This window comes from Salmo salar, chromosome ssa13 (assembly GCF_905237065.1).
Source record: "Salmo salar chromosome ssa13, Ssal_v3.1, whole genome shotgun sequence".
Classification (NCBI taxonomy): domain Eukaryota; kingdom Metazoa; phylum Chordata; class Actinopteri; order Salmoniformes; family Salmonidae; genus Salmo; species Salmo salar.
Genome location: NC_059454.1, coordinates 4,036,768 through 4,055,815, shown reverse-complemented (window position 1 = coordinate 4,055,815; position 19,048 = coordinate 4,036,768). Strand labels below are relative to the sequence as shown.

At 44.4% G+C, this 19,048-nt stretch overlaps 1 protein-coding gene across 1 annotated transcript in view; it reads left to right on the top strand.

Annotated features, from left to right (window-relative positions):
* The window catches only part of LOC106593269 (plasma membrane calcium-transporting ATPase 3), a 373,049-nt gene that overhangs the window by 214,374 nt on the left and 139,627 nt on the right, over positions 1–19,048 (top strand). The window contains exons 15-17 of the mRNA XM_045692819.1: positions 7,374–7,480; positions 15,958–16,033; positions 16,200–16,358. Coding sequence (XP_045548775.1) covers positions 7,374–7,480; positions 15,958–16,033; positions 16,200–16,358 — 342 coding nt within the window. The remainder of the gene's footprint in view (positions 1–7,373; positions 7,481–15,957; positions 16,034–16,199; positions 16,359–19,048) is intronic.

Sequence of the window (19,048 nt, the reverse complement as noted above, 5' to 3'; positions counted from 1 at the left end):
GCAGTTTATACAATTTTAAAACATTACAATACATTCACCGATTTCACAATGCACTGTGTGCCCTCAGGCCCCTACTCCACCACCACCACATATCTACAGTACTAAATCTGTGTGTATGTTATCATGTGTGTGTGTGTGCGTGTGCGTGTGCGTGTTGCTTCACAGTCCCCGCTGTTCCATAAGGTGTTTTTTTAATCTGTTTTTTAAAATCTTGTTTTACTGCTTGCGTCAGTTACTTGATGTGGCTTAGAGTTCCATGTAGTCATGGCTCTATGTAGTACTATATGCCTCCCATAGTCTGTTCTGGACTTGGGGACTGTGAAGAGACCTCTGGTGGCATGTCTTGTGGGGTATGCATGGGTGTCTGAGCTGTGTGCCAGTAGTTTAGACATTCAACATGTCAATACCTCTCATAAATAAAAGTAGTGATGAAGTCAATCTCTCCTCCACTTTCAGCCAGGAGAGATTGACATGCATATTATTAGCTCTCTGTGTACATCCAAGGGCCAGCCGTGCTGCCCTGTTCTGAGACAATTGCAATTTTCCTCAGTGCTTTTTTGTGGCACATGACCACATGACTGAACATTAGACCAGGTGCAACAAAACTAGGGCCTGGAGGACCTGCCTTGTTGATAGTGTTCTTTAGAAGGTAGAAACTAGGGCCTGTAGGACCTGCCTTGTTGATAGTGTTGTTAAGAAGGTAGAAACTAGGGCCTGTAGGACCTGCCTTGTTGATAGTGCTGTTAAGAAGGTAGAAACTAGGGCCTGTAGGACCTGCCTTGTTGATAGTGTTGTTAAGAAGGTAGAGTAGTGCTTTATTATAGACAGACTTCTCCCTATCTTAGCTACTACAGCATCAATATGTTTTGACCATGACAGTTCACAATCTAGTGTTACTCCAAGCAGTTTAGTCATCTCAACTTGCTCAATTTACACATTATTTATTATGAGATTTAGTTGAGGTTTAGTGAGTGTTTTATTCCAAATACAATGCTTTTAGTTTTAGAAATATTTAGGGCTAACTTATTCCTTGCCATCCACTCTGAAACTAACTGCACCTCTTTGTTAAGTGTTGCAGTCATTTCAGTCGCTGTAGTAGCTGACATGTATAGTGTTGAGTCATCCGCATACATAGAAATTCTGGCTTTACTCAAAGTCAGTGGCATGTTGTTAGTAAAAATGTAAAAAAGCAAGGGGCCTAAACAGCTACCCTGGGGAATTCCTGATTCTAACTGGATTATACTTGAGATGCTTCCATTAAAGAACACCCTCTGTGTTCTGTTAGACAAGTAACTCTTTATCCACAAAATAGCAAGGGGTGTAAAGCCATAACACATGTTTTTCCAGCAGCAGACTATGATCAATAATGTCAAAAGCTGCACTAAAGTCTAACAAGACAGCCCCCACAATCATTTTATCATCAATTTCTCTCAGCCATTCATCAGTAATTTGTGTAAGTGCTGTGCTTGTTGAGTGTCCTTCCCTATAATCATGCTGAAATTCTGTTATCAATTTGTTTACTGTAAAATAGCATTGTATCTGGTCAAACACAATTTTTTCCAGAAGTTTACTAAGGGTTGGTAACAGGCTGATTGGTCAGCTATTCGAGCCAATAAAGGGGGCTTTACTATTCTTGGGTACCGGAATGACTTTAGCTTCCCTCCAGGCCTGAGGGCACACACTCTCTTGTAGGCTTAAATTGAAGATATGGCAAATAGGAGTGGCAATATCATTTGCAATTATCCTCAGTCATTTTCCATCCAGATTGTCAGACCCCGGTGGCTTGTCATTGTTGATAGACAGCAATAATTTTTTCACCTCTTCCACACTGACTTTATGGAATTCAAAAGTACAATTCTTGTCTTTCATCATTTGGTCAGGTATATTTGGATGTGCAGTGTCAGCGTTCGTTGCTGGCATATCATGCCTAAATTTGCTAATCTTGCCAATGAAAAGTAATTTAAGTAGTTTGCAATATCAGTGGGTTTTGTGATGAATGAGGCATCTGATTCAATAAGTGAAGGAGCCGAGTTGGCTTTTTTTCCCAAAATTTCATTTAAGGTGCCCCAAAGCTTTTTACTATCATTCTTTATATAATTTATTTTTGTTTCATAGTATAGTTTATTGTGTAGTTTATTTTTATTTAGTTTACTCACATTATTTCTTAATTTGCAGTATGTTTGCCAAACAGCTGCCAGACTTATCTGACATTCCTTTTGCCTCATCCCTCTCAACCATACAATTTTTCAATTCCTCATCAATCCACCGGGATTTAAGCGTTTTTACAATCATGTTCTTAATGGGAGTGTGCTTATTAGTAACTGGAATTTGTAGTTTCATAAATGTGTCCAGTGCAGCATCTGGTTGCTCCTCATTACACACCACAGACCAGCAAATATTATTTACAACATCAACATATGAATCACTACAAAACTTATTGTATGACCTCTTATACACTATATTAGCCCCAGCCTTTCGAACTTTGGTTTTCATAGATATGGCTACTATATTGTGATCACTACATTATGGATTTGGATACTGCTTTAAAGCAAATATCTGCAGCGTTAGTAAAAATGTGATCATTACATGTTGATGATTTAATTCCTGTGCTGGTTGTAAATACCCTGGTAGGTTGACTGATAACCTGAACCAGGTTGTAGGCACCGGTTACAGGATGACGTTTTCTCTTTAGTGGGCAGCTTGATGAAAGACAGTCAATATTTAAATCACCCAGAAAATATACCTCTCTGTTGATATCACATACATTATCAAGCATTTCACACATGTTATCCAGATGCTGACTGTTAGCACTTGGTGGTCTATAGCAGTTTACCACCAGAATGGGCTTTAGGTGAGGCAGATGAACCTGTTGCCATATTACTTCAACAGTGCTTAACATTAGATCATCTCTAAGCTTTAGAGCAATGTGGTTCTGAATATAGACCACAACACCGCCTCCGTTGGCATTCCTGTCTTTTCTGTAGATGTTATAACCATGCATTGCTACCACTGAATCATCAAAGGTATTATCTAAGTGAGTTTCAGAGATAGTCAGAATATGTTACATGGAAGTTACTGACTTCATGGACCTTGTTTCTCAGGCTACATATGTTAATATGGGTTATTCTTAGCACTTTTCTGGGTTGCTTGATTGTTTTTAATGCTTTACTGGGAAGCTTATCAGAGGTAGACTTACTCATGTTATTTACATTGGAGCTGATAGTGCAGGGTGAGCTGCATAAAGTGGTCTTCCTACTAGGGCACACCGCCTCAGTGCTTACAGTGGTCTTCCTACTATTGCACACAGCCTCAGTGCTAACAGTGTAACTCTGGTTTATACGCTCATGATTACTGCTTACAATAGCTGTAGGATAAACAGATGTATTCAGTGCAATTAAGGGTACATAAATTCAATTAAATTACTTACATTGTGTTTTGCCAATGCCCCTAAGATCATGTACATTTGATGCACCACTATGACGACTCATTGTCACAATGGTAGGGACTAACTGAGCTGGTCCTGGATCATCATACCAGTCATTGTTTCAACGCAGCCTTGAAATGCGTGGACAGAGTCCAGGAGCCAAGATGATTTGGATGGACTCCGTCATTCCTGTAGAGTATCTTCTGTTTCCAAAGTTATCAATAAAAGTGACTCCAGCAGAGCTACAGTAGTCTTTTAGCCAGATGTGTAATACCAGCAGTCTGCTGAATCTTTCACATCCGCGGCCCAACGATGGTATTGGACCTGAAATTATTGCCCGTTTTTTGGAGTCTTTTAATGCTAAAATCAGTTCTTTTAAATCTATTTTCAAGTGTTCCGAGCTAGCCCTCCTGATGTTGTTTGTATAGGTCCTGGATGGCAGGAAGCTTGGCCCCAGTGATGTACTGGGCCGTACGCACTACCCTCTGTAGCGCCTTACGGTCAGATGCCGAGCAGTTGCCATACCAGGCGGTTATGCAACCGGTCAGGATGCTCTCGATGTTGCAGCTGTATAACTTTTTGAGGATCTGGGGTCCCATGCCAAATATTTTCAGTCTCCTGAGGGGGAGAAGGTGTTGTCATGCCCTCTTCACAGCCATGATACTTTGTTGGTGATGTGAACACCAAGGAACTTGAAACTCTCGACCCGCTCCACTACAGCCCCGTTGATGTTAAACGGGGACTGTTCGGCCTGCCTTTTCCTGTAGTCCACGATCACCTCCTTTGTTTTGCTCACATTGAGGAAGAGGTTGTTGTCCTGGCACCACACTGCCAGGTCTCTGACCTCCTCCCTATAGGCTGTCTCATGGTTGTCGGTGATCAGGCCTACCGCTGTTGTGTCGTCAGCAAACTTATAATGGTGTTGGAGTCGTGTTTGGACTAAGCACAGACACCTGAGGGGCCCCTGTGTTGAGGATCAGCGTGGTGGATGTGTTGTTACCTACCCTTACCACCTGGGGGCAGCCCGTCAGGAAGTCCAGGATCCAGTTGCAGAGGGAGGTGTTTAGTCCCAGGCTTCCTAGCTTAATGATGAGCTTTGTGGGCACTATGGTGTTGAACGCTTTGCTGTAGTCAATGAACAGTATTCTCACATAGGTGTTCCTTTTGTCCAGATGAGAAAGGGCAGTGTGGAGTGAAATTGAGATTGCAACATCTGTGGATCTGTTGGGGCGGTATGCGAATTGGAGTGGGTCTACGGTATCTGGGATTATGCTGTTGATGTGAGCCATGACCAGCCTTTCATAGCACTTCATGGCTACCGACGTGAGTGCTATGGGGCGGTAATCATTTAGGCAGGTTACCTTCGCTTCCTTGGGCACAGGGACTATGGTGGTCTGCTTGAAACATGTAGGTATTACAGACTCGGTCAGGGAGAGTTTGAAAATGTCAGTGAAGACACTTGCCAGTTGGTCCGTGCATGCTTTGAGTACATGTCCTGGTAATCCGTCTGGCCCTGCTGCTTTCTGAATGTTGACCTGTTTAAAGGTCTTGCTCAAATCAGCTACCGTGAGTGTTATCACTCAGTCATCCAGAACAGCTAATGCTCTCATGCATGCTTCAGTGATGCTTGCATCGAAGCAATTATAAAAGGCATTTAGCTCATCTGGTAGGCTCACGTCACTTGGCAGCTCGTGGCTGGGTTTCCCTTTGTAGTCCGTAATACTTTTCAAGCCCTGGCACATCCGACGAGCATCAGAGCCGGTGTAGTAGGATTCAATCTTAATCCTGTCTTGACGCTTTGATTGTTTGATGGTTTGTCTGAGGGCGTAGCAGGATTTCTTATAAGCGCCCCGCTCCTTGAAAGCGGCAGCTTTAGCCTTTAGCTCAGTGCGGATGTTGCCTGTAATCCATGGCTTCTGGTTGGGATATGTACGTACGGTCACTGTGGGGACGACATCATCGTCCCCTCAATGCCATTGGATGAATCCCGGAACATATTCCAGTCTGTGCTAGAAAAACAGTCCTGTAACGTAGCATCCGCGTCATCTGACCACTTCCGTATTGAGCGAGTCTCTGGTACTTCCTGCTTTAGTGTTTGCTTGTAAGCAGGAATCAGGAGGATAGAATTATGGTCAGATTTGCCAAATGGAGGGCGAGGGAGAGCTTTGTATGCGTTTCTGTGTGTGGAGTAAAGGTGGTCTAGAGTTTTTTTTCCCCCTCTGGTTGCACATGTGACATGCTGGTAGAAATGAGGTAAAACAGATTTAAAATTGCCTGCATTAAAGTCCCCGGCCACTAGGAGTGTTGCTTCTGGATGAGCATTTTCTTGTTTGCTTATGGCCTTAATACCAGCATCGGTCTGTGGTGGTAAATAGATGGTTACGAATAATTTAGATCAGAACTCTCTTGGTAGATAGTATGGTCTACAGCTTATCATGAGGTATTCTACCTCAGGCAAGCAATACCTTGAGACTTCTTTAATATTTGACATCGCGCACCAGCTGTTCCTGAAAAATATACACACACCCCGCCCCTCGTCTTACCTCGTCTTACCTATATTATGCATGTCGTCGTTCAGCCACGACCCAGTGAAACATAAGATATTACAGTTTTTAATGTCCTGTTGGTAGGATAGTCATATATCATCTATTTTGTTTTACAATGCACGTTGGCCAGTAGAACGGATGGTAGTGGAGGTTGACTCACTCGCCTACGAACTCTCAGAAGGCAGCCCGACCTCCGCCCCTCTTTTTCTCCGTCTTTTCTTCACGCAAATGACAGGGATCTGGGCCTGTTCCCGGAAAAGCAGTATGTCCTTCGCGTCGGACTCGTTAAAGAAAAAATCTTTGTCCAGTTCGAGGTGAGTAATCGCTGTTCTGATGTCCAGAAGTTATTTTTGGTCATAAGAGACGGTAGCAGCAACATTATGTACAAAATACGTAAAAAAATAAGTTACAAACAAAGTGAAAAAACTAACAAAATCGCACAGTTGGTTAGAAGCTAGTAAAACTGCAGTGATTACAGAATCGAGTCTTCTTGGGTATGACGCTACAAGCTTGGCACACCTGAATTTGGGGAGTTTCTCCCCTTCTTCTCTGCAGATCCTCTCAAGATCTGTCAGGTTGGATGTTTTTAATATTTATTGTTCTTTTTTTTCTTTTTTTTCATACAACCTGACAGACCTCAGGTGGACAAAACCTTGAGACTTCCTTAGCTATAGTGCACCAGCTGCATAGTGCACGACCCTAAGCACAAAGCCAAGACAATGCAGGAGTGGCTTCGGGACAAGTCTCTGAATGTCCTTGATTGGCCCGGCCAGTGCCCGGAGTCGAACCCGATCTAACATCTCTGGAGAGACCTGAAAATAGTTGTTCAGCGACGATCCACATCCAATCTGACAGAGCTTGAGAAGATCTGCGGAGAAGAAGGGGAGAAACTTCCCAAATACAGGTGTAAGCTTGTAGCGTCATACCCAAGAAGACTCGATTTTGTAATCACTGCCAAAGGTGCTTCAACTAAGTACTGAGTAAAGGGTCTGAATACTTATGTAATAGTGATATTTAAGTTTTTCATTTTTAATACATTTGCTAAAATAAAAAATAAAATGTTTTTGCTTTGTTGTTATCGGGTATTGTGTGTAGAATGATGAGGGAAAAAAGCTATTGAAACAATTTTAGAACATGGCTGTAACGTAACAAAATGTGGAAAAAGTCAAGTGGTCTGAATACTTTCCGAAGCACTGTATATATACATTATACTGAGTGTTACAGTAGTCTAGATGGAGTGTTACAGTAGTCTAGATGGAGTGTTACAGTAGTCTACTGTAGATGTCACTATATAATATGTAAAGTGCGTCACACTGTCTCAGTGAACTTTCTCTCTCTCTCTCTCTCTCTCTCTCTCTCTCTCTCTCTCTCTCTCTCTCTCCCTTCCTCTCTCCCTCCTCTAGGTGTATACCTTTAACTCAGTGCGTAAGTCCATGTCCACGGTGGTCCAGCAACGAGACGGATCCTTCAGACTGTACAGTAAAGGAGCTTCTGAGATACTACTGAAGAAGTGAGGGAGGAGGAGGAGGGGGAAGAGGGGTGGGGAGAGGAGGAAGAGGGGGGAGGAGAGGGAGGGATGTAGAAACAAAACCAATGAAATGTACACTGTACTTCTTAACAATATCACTAATTCTACTAATATCTCTCTCAATTAAATTAAATTAAATTTAAGGGCTTTATTGGTATGGAAAACATATGTCTACATTGCCAAAGCAAGTGAAAGAGATATTAAACAAAAATGAAATAAAACATACAAATTTTATGTAAACATTACACTCACAAAAGTTCCAAAAGAATAAAGACATTACGAATGTCATATTATGTGCAAATAGTTCAAGTACAAAAGGGAAAATAAATAAACATAAATTTGGGTTGTATTTACAATGGTGTTTGTTCTTCACTGGTTGCCCTTTTCTTGTGGCAACAGGTCACAATAGATATGGGAGTTTATAAAAATTGGGTTTGATTTCAAATAATTTTTCTTTTTCTATCTGTGTAATCTGAGGGAAATATGTGTCTCTAATATGGTTATACTTTTGGCAAGAGGTTAGGAAGTGCAGCTCAGTTTCTACCTCATTTTGTGGGCAGTGTGCACATAGCCTGTCTTCTCTTGAGAGCCAGGTCTGCCTACGGCAGCCTTTCTCAATAGCAGGGCTATGCTCACTGAGTCTGTACATAGTCAAGGATTTCATTAAGTTTGGGTCAGTTACAGTGGTCAGGTATTCTGCCACTGTGTACTCTCTGTTTAGGACCAAATAGCATTCTAGTTTGCTCAGTTTTTTTGTTAATTCTTTCCAATGTGTCAAGTAATGATCTTTTTGTTTTGTCATGATTTGGTTGGGTCTAATTGTGTTGCTGTCCTGGGTCTCTGTGGGGTGTGTTTGTGTTTGTGAACAGAGCTCCAGGACCAGCTTGCTTAGGGGACTCTTCTCCAGGTTCATCTCTCTGTAGGTGATGGCTTTGTTATGGAAGGTTTGGGAATCGCTTCCTTTTAGGTGGTTGTAGAATTGAATGGCTCTTTTCTGGATTTTGATAATTAGGGAGTTTCGGCCTTATTCTGCCCTGCATGCATTATTTGGTGTTTTACGTTGTACACAGAGGATATGTTTTGCAGAATTCTGCATGCAGAGTCTCAATTTGGTGTTTGTCCCATTTTGTGAATACTTGTTTGGTGAGCAGACCCCAGACCTCACAACCATTAAGGGCAATGGGTTCTATAACTGATCCTAATTGGTATGTCGAATTTTATGTTCCTTTTGATGGCATAGAAGGCCCTTCTTGCCTTGTCTCTCAGCTCGTTCACAGCTTTGTGGAAGTTACCTGTGGCACTGATGTTTAGGCCGAGGTATGTATAGTTTTTTTGTGTGCTCTAGGGCAATGGTGTCTAGATGCAAGTTGTATTTGTGGTCCTGGCAACTGGACCTTTTTTGGAACACCATTATTTTTGTCTTACTGAGATTTTACTGTCAGGGCCCAGGTCTGACAGAATCTGTGCAGAAGATCTAGGTGCTGCTGTAGGTCCTCCTTGGTTGGGGACAGAAGCACCAGATCATCATTAAACAGTAGACATTTTACTTCAGATTCTAGTAGGGTGAGGCCGGGTGCTGCAGACTGTTCTAGTGCCCTCGCCAATTCGTTGATATATATGTTGAAGAGGGTGGGGCTTAAGCTGCATCCCTGTCTCACCCCACGCATCCCTGCATCCCTGTCTCACCTCGGCAATTTTAACCGCACACTTGTTGTTTGTGTACATGGATTTTATAATGTCGTATGTTTTTCCCCCAACACCACTTTCCATCAATTTGTATAGCAGACCCTCATGCCAAATTGAGTCGAAAGCTTTTTTTAAAACCTCTTTGGGCTAGGGGGCGGTATTTTGACGTCCAGATGAAAAGCGTGCCCAAAGTAAACTACCTGCTACTCAGGCCCAGATGCTATTATATGCATATAATTGGCAGATTTGGATAGAAAACACTCTAAAGTTTCTAAAACTGTTGAAAAAATGTCTGTGAGTATAACAGAACTGATATGACAAGCGAAAACCTGAAAATCCATCCAGGAAGTGCCATTATTTGAAATGGGTGTTTTTCCATTGAAAGCCTATCCACCATATAAAGGGATATGACCCAGATTGCGTTCCCTATGGCTTCCACTAGATGTGAACAGTATTTAGACATTGTTTCAGGCTTTTATTCTGAAAAATGAGGTAGAATGACCCCTTTCAATGAGTGGACAGTGGAAAGTCCCAGAGTTGTTTGGTGTGCGCTACCGAGAGCGTGCCTTTTGTTCTTTTTCCTTTATATTGACGATGCTATTGTCCGGTTGAAATATTATTGATTATTTAGACAAAAAACAACCTGAGGATTGATTATAAACATCGTTTGACATGTTTCTACGAACTTTACTGGTACTATTTGGATTTTTCGTCTGCCTGTTGTGACTGCCTTTGAGCCAATGGATTACTGAACAAAACTAACATTTATTGTGTAACATGGAGTATTGTAAGTGCAACCATATGAAGATAATCAAAGGTAAGTGATTAATTTTATCGCTATTTCTGACTTTTGTTACTCCTCTACTTGGCTGGAAAATGTTTGTATGGTTGTGTGTGCTGGGCACTGTCCTCAGATAATCGCATGGTTTGCTTTCGCCATAAAGCCTTTTTGAAATCTGACACATCGGCTGGATTAACAAGAAATTAAGATTTATTTTGATGTATTACAGTTATATTTTTGTGAATGTTGAATATTGATATTCCTGTCAAATCGATCCCGCTAAAGGAATTGGTGCGTGAAGGGATCCATAAGAGAAGACTTCGCCTTTGTTTAGGTTTGTTTGTTTGTCAATTAGGGTGTGCAGGGTGAATACGTGGTCTGTCGTACGGTAATTTGGTAAAAAGCCAATTTGACATTTGCTCAGTACATTGTTTTCACTGAGGAAATGTACGAGTCTGTTAATGATAATGCAGAGGATTTTCCCAAGGTTGCTGTTGACGAATATATCACACGGTAGTTATTGGGGTCAAATTTGTCTCCACTTTTGTCGATTGGGGTGATCAGTCCTTGGTTCCAAATATTGGGGAAGATGCCAGAGCCAAGGATGATGTTAAATAGTTTAAATATAGCTAATTGGAATTTGTGGGTGTAAATGTTATCATTTCATTGAGGACAACATCAATACCACAGGCCTTTTTGGGTTGGAGGGTTTGTATTTTGTCCTGAAGTTCATTCAATGTAATTGGAGAATCCCGTGGGTTCTGGTAGTCTTTAATAGTTGCTTCTGATTTGTATTTCATCATGTATATGTTTTTGCTGTTTGTTCTTTGTTATAGGGCCAAAAAGATTGGAGAAGTGGTTTATCAATACATCTCCATTTTGGATAGATAACTCTTCATGTTGTTGATTGTTTAGTGTGTTCCAATGTTCCCAGAAGTGGTTAGAGTCTATGGATTCTTCAATTACATTGAGCTGATTTCTGACGTACTGTTCCTTCTTTTTCTGTAGTGTATTTCTGTATAGTTTTAGTGATTCCCCATAGTGAAGGCCCAGGTTTTCTGGGTCTCTGTTTTTGGTTGGATAGGTTTCTCAATTTCTTTCTGAGGTTTTTGTATTCTTCATCAAACCATTTGTCATTGTTGTTAATTTTCTTGGGTTGTCTGCTTGAAATTTTTAGATTTGATAGGGAAGCTGAGAGGTCAAATATACTGTTTAGGTTTTCTACTGCCAAGTTTACACCTTCACTATTACAGTGGAACGTTTTATCCAGGAAGTTGTTTAAAAGGGACTGAATTTGTTGTTGCCTAATTGTTTTTTGGTAGATTTTCACACTACTCTCCTTCCATCTATGGCATTTCTTAATATTATTCAGCTCCTCTGGCTTTGTTGCCTCATGATTGAGTATTGCTCTGTTCAAGTAGACTGTGATTTTGCTGTGATCTGATAGAGGTGTCAGTGGGCTGACTGTGAACGCTCTGAGAGACTTTGTGTTGAGGTCAGTGATAAAGTAATCTACAGTACTACTGCCAAGAGATGAGCTATAGGTGTACCTACAGTAAGAGTCCCTTCAAAGCCTACCATTGACTATGTACAGTGGGGGGGATATAGGTAGGATGGAGAAGCTGTCTTCATTAAAGTATAGGGATTCTAGTGGGGGGATATAGGTAGGATGGAGAAGCTGTCTTCATTATAGTATGGGGATTCTAGTGGGGGGATATAGGTAGCACACAGGAGGACATTTTTCTCTGTTCAGATAATTTCATTAATTTCTAGCCAAATGTAAAATGTTCCTGTTTTGATTAATTTAATAGAGTGGGGTAGGTCTGCTCTATACCAAATTAGCATACCCCCTGAGTCTCTTCCCTGTTTCACACCTGGTAGTTTGGTGGATGGGACTACCAGCTCTCTGTAACCTAGAGGGCAACCAGTGGGTCCATCTCCTTTATACCATGTTTCTTGTAGGATGATAATGTCACTAAATCTGATTGCGCCAACAGAGATGGTCGCCTCGCTTCGAGTTCTTAGGAAACTATGCAGTATTTTGTTTTTTTTATGCATTATTCTTACGTTGTTACCACAGGAAATCTTAAGTGTTATTACATACAGCCGGGAAGAACTATTGGAAAAAAGAGCAACGTCAACTTACCAACATTATGACCAGGAATACCGGACGTGTTTGTTGCACCCTCGACAACTACTATGATTATTATTATTTGACCATGCTGGTCATTTATGAACATTTTAACATCTTGACCATGTTCTGTTATAATATCCACCCGGCACAGCCCGAAGAGGACTGGCCACCCCTGATAGCCTGGTTCCTCTCTAGGTTTCTTCCTAGGTTTTTGGCCTTTTTAGGGAGTTTTTCCCAGGGAGTTTTTCCTAGCCACTGTGCTTCTTTCACATGCATTGCTTGCTGTTTGGGGTTTTAGGCTGGGTTTCTGTACAGCTCTTTGAGATATCAGCTGATGTACGAAGGGCTATATAAATACATTTGATTTGATTTGATTTGAATACGACTTTCCCGAAGTGGATCCTCTGTTCGGACCACCACCCAGGACAATGGATCGGATCCTAACAGGCGATCCAAAACAACGATGCTGCAGAAGGGGCAGACGAAGCGGCCACAGGCTCCGTAGACGTGCACATCGTCCACCGCTCACGAGTGTACTACTAGCCAATGTCCAGTCTCTTGACAACAAGGTAGACGATATTCGTGCAAGAGTTGCCTTCCAGAGAGACATCAGAGATTGTAACATTGTCTGTTTCATGGAAACTGGCTCTCTTGGGATATGTTGTCGGAAACGGTTCAGCCACCGGGCTTCTCCATGCATTGCGCCAACAGAGATAAACACCACTCTGGGAAGAGGAAGGGCAGGGGTGTATGCTTCATGATTAACGACTCATTGTGTAATCATAACAACATTCAGGAACTCAAGTCCTTCTGCTCACCCGACCTAGAATTCCTCACAATCAAATGCCGACCATATTATCTCCCAAGAGAATTCACGTCGGTTATTGTCACAGCCGTGTATATCCCCCCTCAAGCCGATACCACGACGGCCCTCAAGGAACTTCACTGGACTCTATGTAAACTGGAAACCATATATCCTGAGGCCGCGTTTATTGTAGCTGGGGATTTTAACAAAGCAAATTTGAGAACAAGGCTACCTAAATTCTACCAGCATATTGATAGCACTACGCGCATGGGCAATACCCTCGATCACTCCTACTCTAACTTCCATGATGAATACAAAGCCCTCCCCCGCCCTTCCTTCGGCAAATCCAACCACGACATCATCTTGCTCCTACCGTCTTATAGGCAGAAACTCAAACAGGATGTACCAGTGACAAGAACCATTCAACGCTGGTCTGATCAATCGGAATCCACGCTTCAAGATTGTTTTGATCACGCGGACTGGGACATGTTCCGGTCAGCCTCAGAGAATAACATCGACCTATACGCTGACTCAGTGAGTAAGTTTATAAATAAGTGCATTGGAGATGTTGTAGCCACTGTGACTATTAAAACCTACCCTAACCAGAAACAGTGGATGGATGGCGGCATTTGCGCAACAATGAAAGCGCGATCCATGGAAAGAGGTCTGGGAATATGACAGAATATAAACAATGTAGCTATTCACTCCGCAAGGCAATCCAACAAGCGAAATGCCGGACTACAAAGGAAATCAATTCAACGGCTCAGACACTAGACGTTTGTGGCAGGGTCTACAGGAAATCACGGACTACAAAAAGAAAACGTCACGCTTCCAGACAAGCTAAACTCCTTCTTTGACTGCTTTGAGAGTAATATAATGACACCGTCGCAGCCCACTAACATGGACAGCTCCCCCCCCCCTCCTTCTCCGTGGCTGACGTCAGTAAAACGTGTTAACCCTCGCAAGGCTGCTGGCCCAGACGGCATCCCTAGCCGCGTCCTCAGAGCATGCGCAGACCAGCTGGCTGGTGTGTTTACGGACATATTCAATCTCTCCTTATCCCAGTCTGCTGTCCCCACATGCTTCAATATGGCCACCATTGTTCCTGTTCCCAAGAAGGCAAAGGTAACTGAACTAAATGACTATCACCCCGTAGCACTCACTTCTGTCACCATGAAGTGCTTAGAGAGACTAGTCAAGGATCATATCACCTCCACCTTACCGGCCACCCTAGACCCACTTCAGTTTCCATACCGCCCCAACAGGTCTACAGACAACGCAATCGCCATCACACTGCACACTGCCCTAACCCATCTGGATGAAAGGAATACCTATATAAGAATGCAGTTATTGACAACAGCTCAGCATTCAACACCATAGTACCCTTCAAACTTATCATCAAGCTGGAGGCCCTGGGTCTCAACCCCGCCCTGTGCAATTGGGTCCTGGACTTTCTGACGGACCGCCTCCTGGTGGTGAAGGTAGGAAACAACACCTCCACTTCGCTGACCCTCAACACTGGGGTTCCACAAGGGTACGTGCTCAGCTCCCTCCTGTACTCCCTGGCCACGCACGCCTCCTACTCAATCATCAAGTTTGCAGACGACACAACAATAGTGGGCTTGATTACCAACAACGGCGAGACATCCTACAGAGAGTAGGTGAGGGCACTCGGAGTGTTTTGTCAGGAAAACAACTGCACCGCCCTCAACCGCAAGGCTCTCCAGAGGGTAGTGTGGTCTGCACAACGCATCACCGGGGGCAAACTATCTGCCCTCAGGACACCTACGCCACCCGATGTCACAGGAAGGCCAAAAAGATCATCAAGGACAACAACCACCCGAGCCACTGCCTGTTCACCCCGCTATCATCCAGAAGGCGAGGTCAGTACAGGTGCATCAAAGCTGGGACCGAGAGACTGAAAATCAGCTTCTATCTCAAGGCCATCAGACTGTTAAACAGCCATCACTAACACAGAGAGGCTGCTGCCTACATTGAGACCCAATCACTGGCCACTTTAATAAATGGATCACTAGTCACTATAAATAATGCCACTTTAAATAATGGCTACATATCTTATATTACTCATATCACATGTATCTAATGTATTTTATACCATCTATTGCACCTTGCCTATGCTGCTCGGCCATCGCTCATCCATATACTTACATGTATATATTCTCATTCGACCCCTTTAGATGTGTATGTATTAGGTAGTTGTTGTGGAATTGTTACATTACTTGTTAGATATTACTGCACCGTCGGAACTAGAAGCACAAGCATTTCACTACACTCGCATTAAGACCTGCTAACCATGTGTATGTGACAAATAAAATTTGATTTGCTTTCCAAATTCTTTGATGTCTGGGTTCCTGCTCTTTAGGCCAAAGGCAGATGGGGCTTGGGTCGATGTAATAGTGGGGGTTGGGCCTGTTGCTCTGCTCAAGGCCTGAGCATATGTCCTGCTGTCATGTTGAGGTCTCTCTCTCTCTCTCTCTCATTCTCTCTCTCTCTCATTCTCTCTCTCTCTCATTCTCTCTCATTCTTTCTCTCTCTCTCATTCTCTCTCTCTCTCATTCTCTCTCTCTCATTCATTCTCTCTCTCTCTCTCTCTCTCTCTCTCTCTCTCTCTCTCATTCTCTCTCGCTCTCATTCTCTCTCTCTCATTCTCTCTCTCATTCTCTCTCTCTCTCATTGTCTCTCTCTCTCTTTCTCTCTTTCTCTCTCTCATTCTCTCTTTCTCTCATTCTCTCTCTCTCATTCTCTCTCTCATTCTCTCTCTCTCTCATCGTCTCTCTCTCTCTCTCTCTCTCTCTCTCTCATTGTCTCTCTCATTGTCTCTCTCTCTTTCTCTCTCTCTCTCATTCTCTCTTTCTCTCATTCTCTCTCTCTCATTCTCTCTCTCATTCTCTCTCTCTCTCATCGTCTCTCTCTCTCTATCTCTCTCTCTCTCATTCTCTCTTTCTCTCATTCTCTCTCTTTCGCTCTCTCTCCCTCTCTCTTTTTATCCCGCTCGCTCTCTCTCTCTCTCATTCTCTCTCTCTTTCACCCAGGTGTTCGTATATCATGGACGTTCATGGAGAGCCACGTAATTTCAGACCCAGAGACAGAGAGGAGATGGTGAAACAGGTGACACACCACAAACACACACACACACACACACACACACACACACACACACACACACACACACACACACACACACACACACACACACACACACACACACACACACACAAACGCCCACACATACACACTTCATATGAATGTTACCAAATGTATTGTGATGAAACAGGTGATAGAGCCGATGGCGTGTGAAGGGTTAAGGACGATCTGTATCGCATTCCGAGACCTTCCATCCAATCCCGAGCCAGACTGGGACAACGAGGAGGACATCGTTACTCAGCTGACCTGTCTCACTGTGGTGGGCATAGAAGACCCTGTACGACCTGAGGTAGAGTGGGTGTTATGGTACTGTAAGGTGCAGAGGGTTGTGAGTTGGCGCCCCCAGTCAAACCCTAACCCTAACCCTAACCCTGTACGACCTGAGGTAGAGTGGGTGTTAGGTTACTGTAAGGTGCAGAGGGTTGTGAGTTGGCGACCCCAGTCTAACCCTAACCCTAACCCTGTACGACCTGAGGTAGACTGGGTGTTATGGTACTGTAAGGTGCAGAGGGTTGTGAGTTGGCGCCCCCAGTCTAACCCTAACCCTAACCCTAACCCTGTACGACCTGAGGTAGAGTGGGTGTTATGGTACTGTAAGGTGCAGAGGGTTGTGAGTTGGCGCCCCCAGTCTAACCCTAACCCTAACCCTGTACGACCTGAGGTAGAGTGGGTGTTATGGTACTGTAAGGTGCAGAGGGTTGTGAGTTGGCGCCCCCAGTCTAACCCTAACCCTAACCCTGTACGACCTGAGGTAGAGTGGGTGTTATAGTACTGTAAGGTGCAGAGGGTTGTGAGTTGACGCCCCCAGTCTAACCCTAACCCTAACCCTAACCCTGTACGACCTGAGGTAGAGTGGGTGTTATGGTACTGTAAGGTGCAGAGGGTTGTGAGTTGGCGCCCCCAGTCTAACCCTAACTCTAACCCTGTACGACCTGAGGTAGAGTGGGTGTTATGGTACTGTAAGGTGCAGAGGGTTGTGAGTTGGCGCCCCCAGTCTTACCCTAACCCTGTACGACATGAGTGGGTTTTATGGTACTGTAAGGTGCAGAGGGTTGTGAGTTGGCGACCCCAGTCTAACCCTAACCCTAACCCTAACCCTGTACGACCTGAGATAGAGTGGGTGTTATGGTACTGTAAGGTGCAGAGGGTTGTGAGTTGGCGCCCCCAGTCTAACCCTAACCCTAACCCTGTACGACCTGAGATAGAGTGGGTGTTATGGTACTGTAAGGTGCAGAGGGTTGTGAGTTGGCACCCCCAGTCTAACCCTAACCCTAACCGTGTACGACCTGACGTAGAGTGGGTGTTATGGTACTGTAAGGTGCAGAGGGTTGTGAGTTGGCTCCCCCAGTCTAACCCTAACCCTGTACGACCTGAGGTAGAGTGGGTGTTATGGTACTGTAAGGTGCAGAGGGTTGTGAGTTGGCGCCCCCAGTCTCACCCTAACCCTAACCCTGAACCACCTGAGGTAGAGTGGGTGTTATGGTACTGTAAGGTACAGAGGGTTGTGAGTTGGCGCCCCCATTCTAACCCTAACCCTAACCCTAACCCTGTACGACCTGAGGTAGAGTGGGTGTTATCGTACTGTAAGGTGCAGAGGGTTGTGAGTTGGCGCCCCCAGTCTAACCCTAACCCTAATCCTAACCCTGTACGACCTGAGGTAGAGTAGGTGTTATGGTACTGTAAGGTGCAGAGGGTTGTGAGTTGGCGCCCCCAGTCTCTCCCTATCCCTAACCCTGTACGACCTGAGGTAGAGTGGGTGTTATGGTACTGTAAGGTGCAGAGGGTTGTGAGTTGGCGCCCCCAGTCTAACCCTAACCCTGTACGACCTGAGGTAGAGTGGGTGTTATGGTACTGTAAGGTGCAGATGGTTGTGAGTTGGCGCCCCCAGTCTAACCCTAACCCTAACCCTGTACGACCTGAGGTAGAGTGGGTGTTATGGTACTGTAAGGTGCAGAGGGTTGTGAGTTGGCGCCCCCAGTCTAACCCTAACCCTAACCCTGTACGACCTGAGGTAGAGTGGGTGTTATGGTACTGTAAGGTGCAGAGGATTGTGAGTTGGCGCCCCCAGTCTAACCCTAACCCTAACCCTAACCCTGTACGACCTGAGGTAGAGTGGGTGTTATGGTACTGTAAGGTGCAGAGGGTTGTGAGTTGGCGACCCCAGTCTAACCCTAACCCTAACCCTAACCCTGTACGACCTGAGATAGAGTGGGTGTTATGGTACTGTAAGGTGCAGAGGGTTGTGAGTTGGCGGCCCCAGTCTAACCCTAACCCTAACCCTGTACGACCTGAGGTAGAGTGGGTGTTATTGTACTGTAAGGTGCAGAGGGTTGTGAGTTGGCGCCCCCAGTCTAACCCTAACCCTAACCCTGTACGACCTGAGATAGAGTGGGTGTTATGGTACTGTAAGGTGCAGAGGGTTGTGAGTTGGCACCCCCAGTCTAACCCTAACCCTAACCGTGTACGACCTGAGGTAGAGTGGGTGTTATGGTACTGTAAGGTGCAGAGGGTTGTGAGTTGACGCCCCCAGTCTAACCCTAACCCTAACCCTAACACTATACGACCTGAGGTAGAGTGGGTGTTATGGTACTGTAAGGTGCAGAGGGTTGTGAGTTGGCTCCCCCAGTCTAACCCTAACCCTGTACTACCTGAGGTAGAGTGGGTGTTATGGTACTGTAAGGTGCAGAGGGTTGTGAGTTGGCGCCCCCAGTCTCACCCTAACCCTAACCCTGAACCACCTGAGGTAGAGTGGGTGTTATGGTACTGTAAGGTACAGAGGGTTGTGAGTTGGCGCCCCCATTCTAACCCTAACCCTAACCCTAACCCTGTACGACCTGAGGTAGAGTGGGTGTTATGGTACTGTAAGGTGCAGAGGGTTGTGAGTTGGCGTCCCCCGTCTAACCCTAACCCTAACCCTAACCCTGTACGACCTGAGGTAGAGTAGGTGTTATGGTTCTGTAAGGTGCAGAGGGTTGTGAG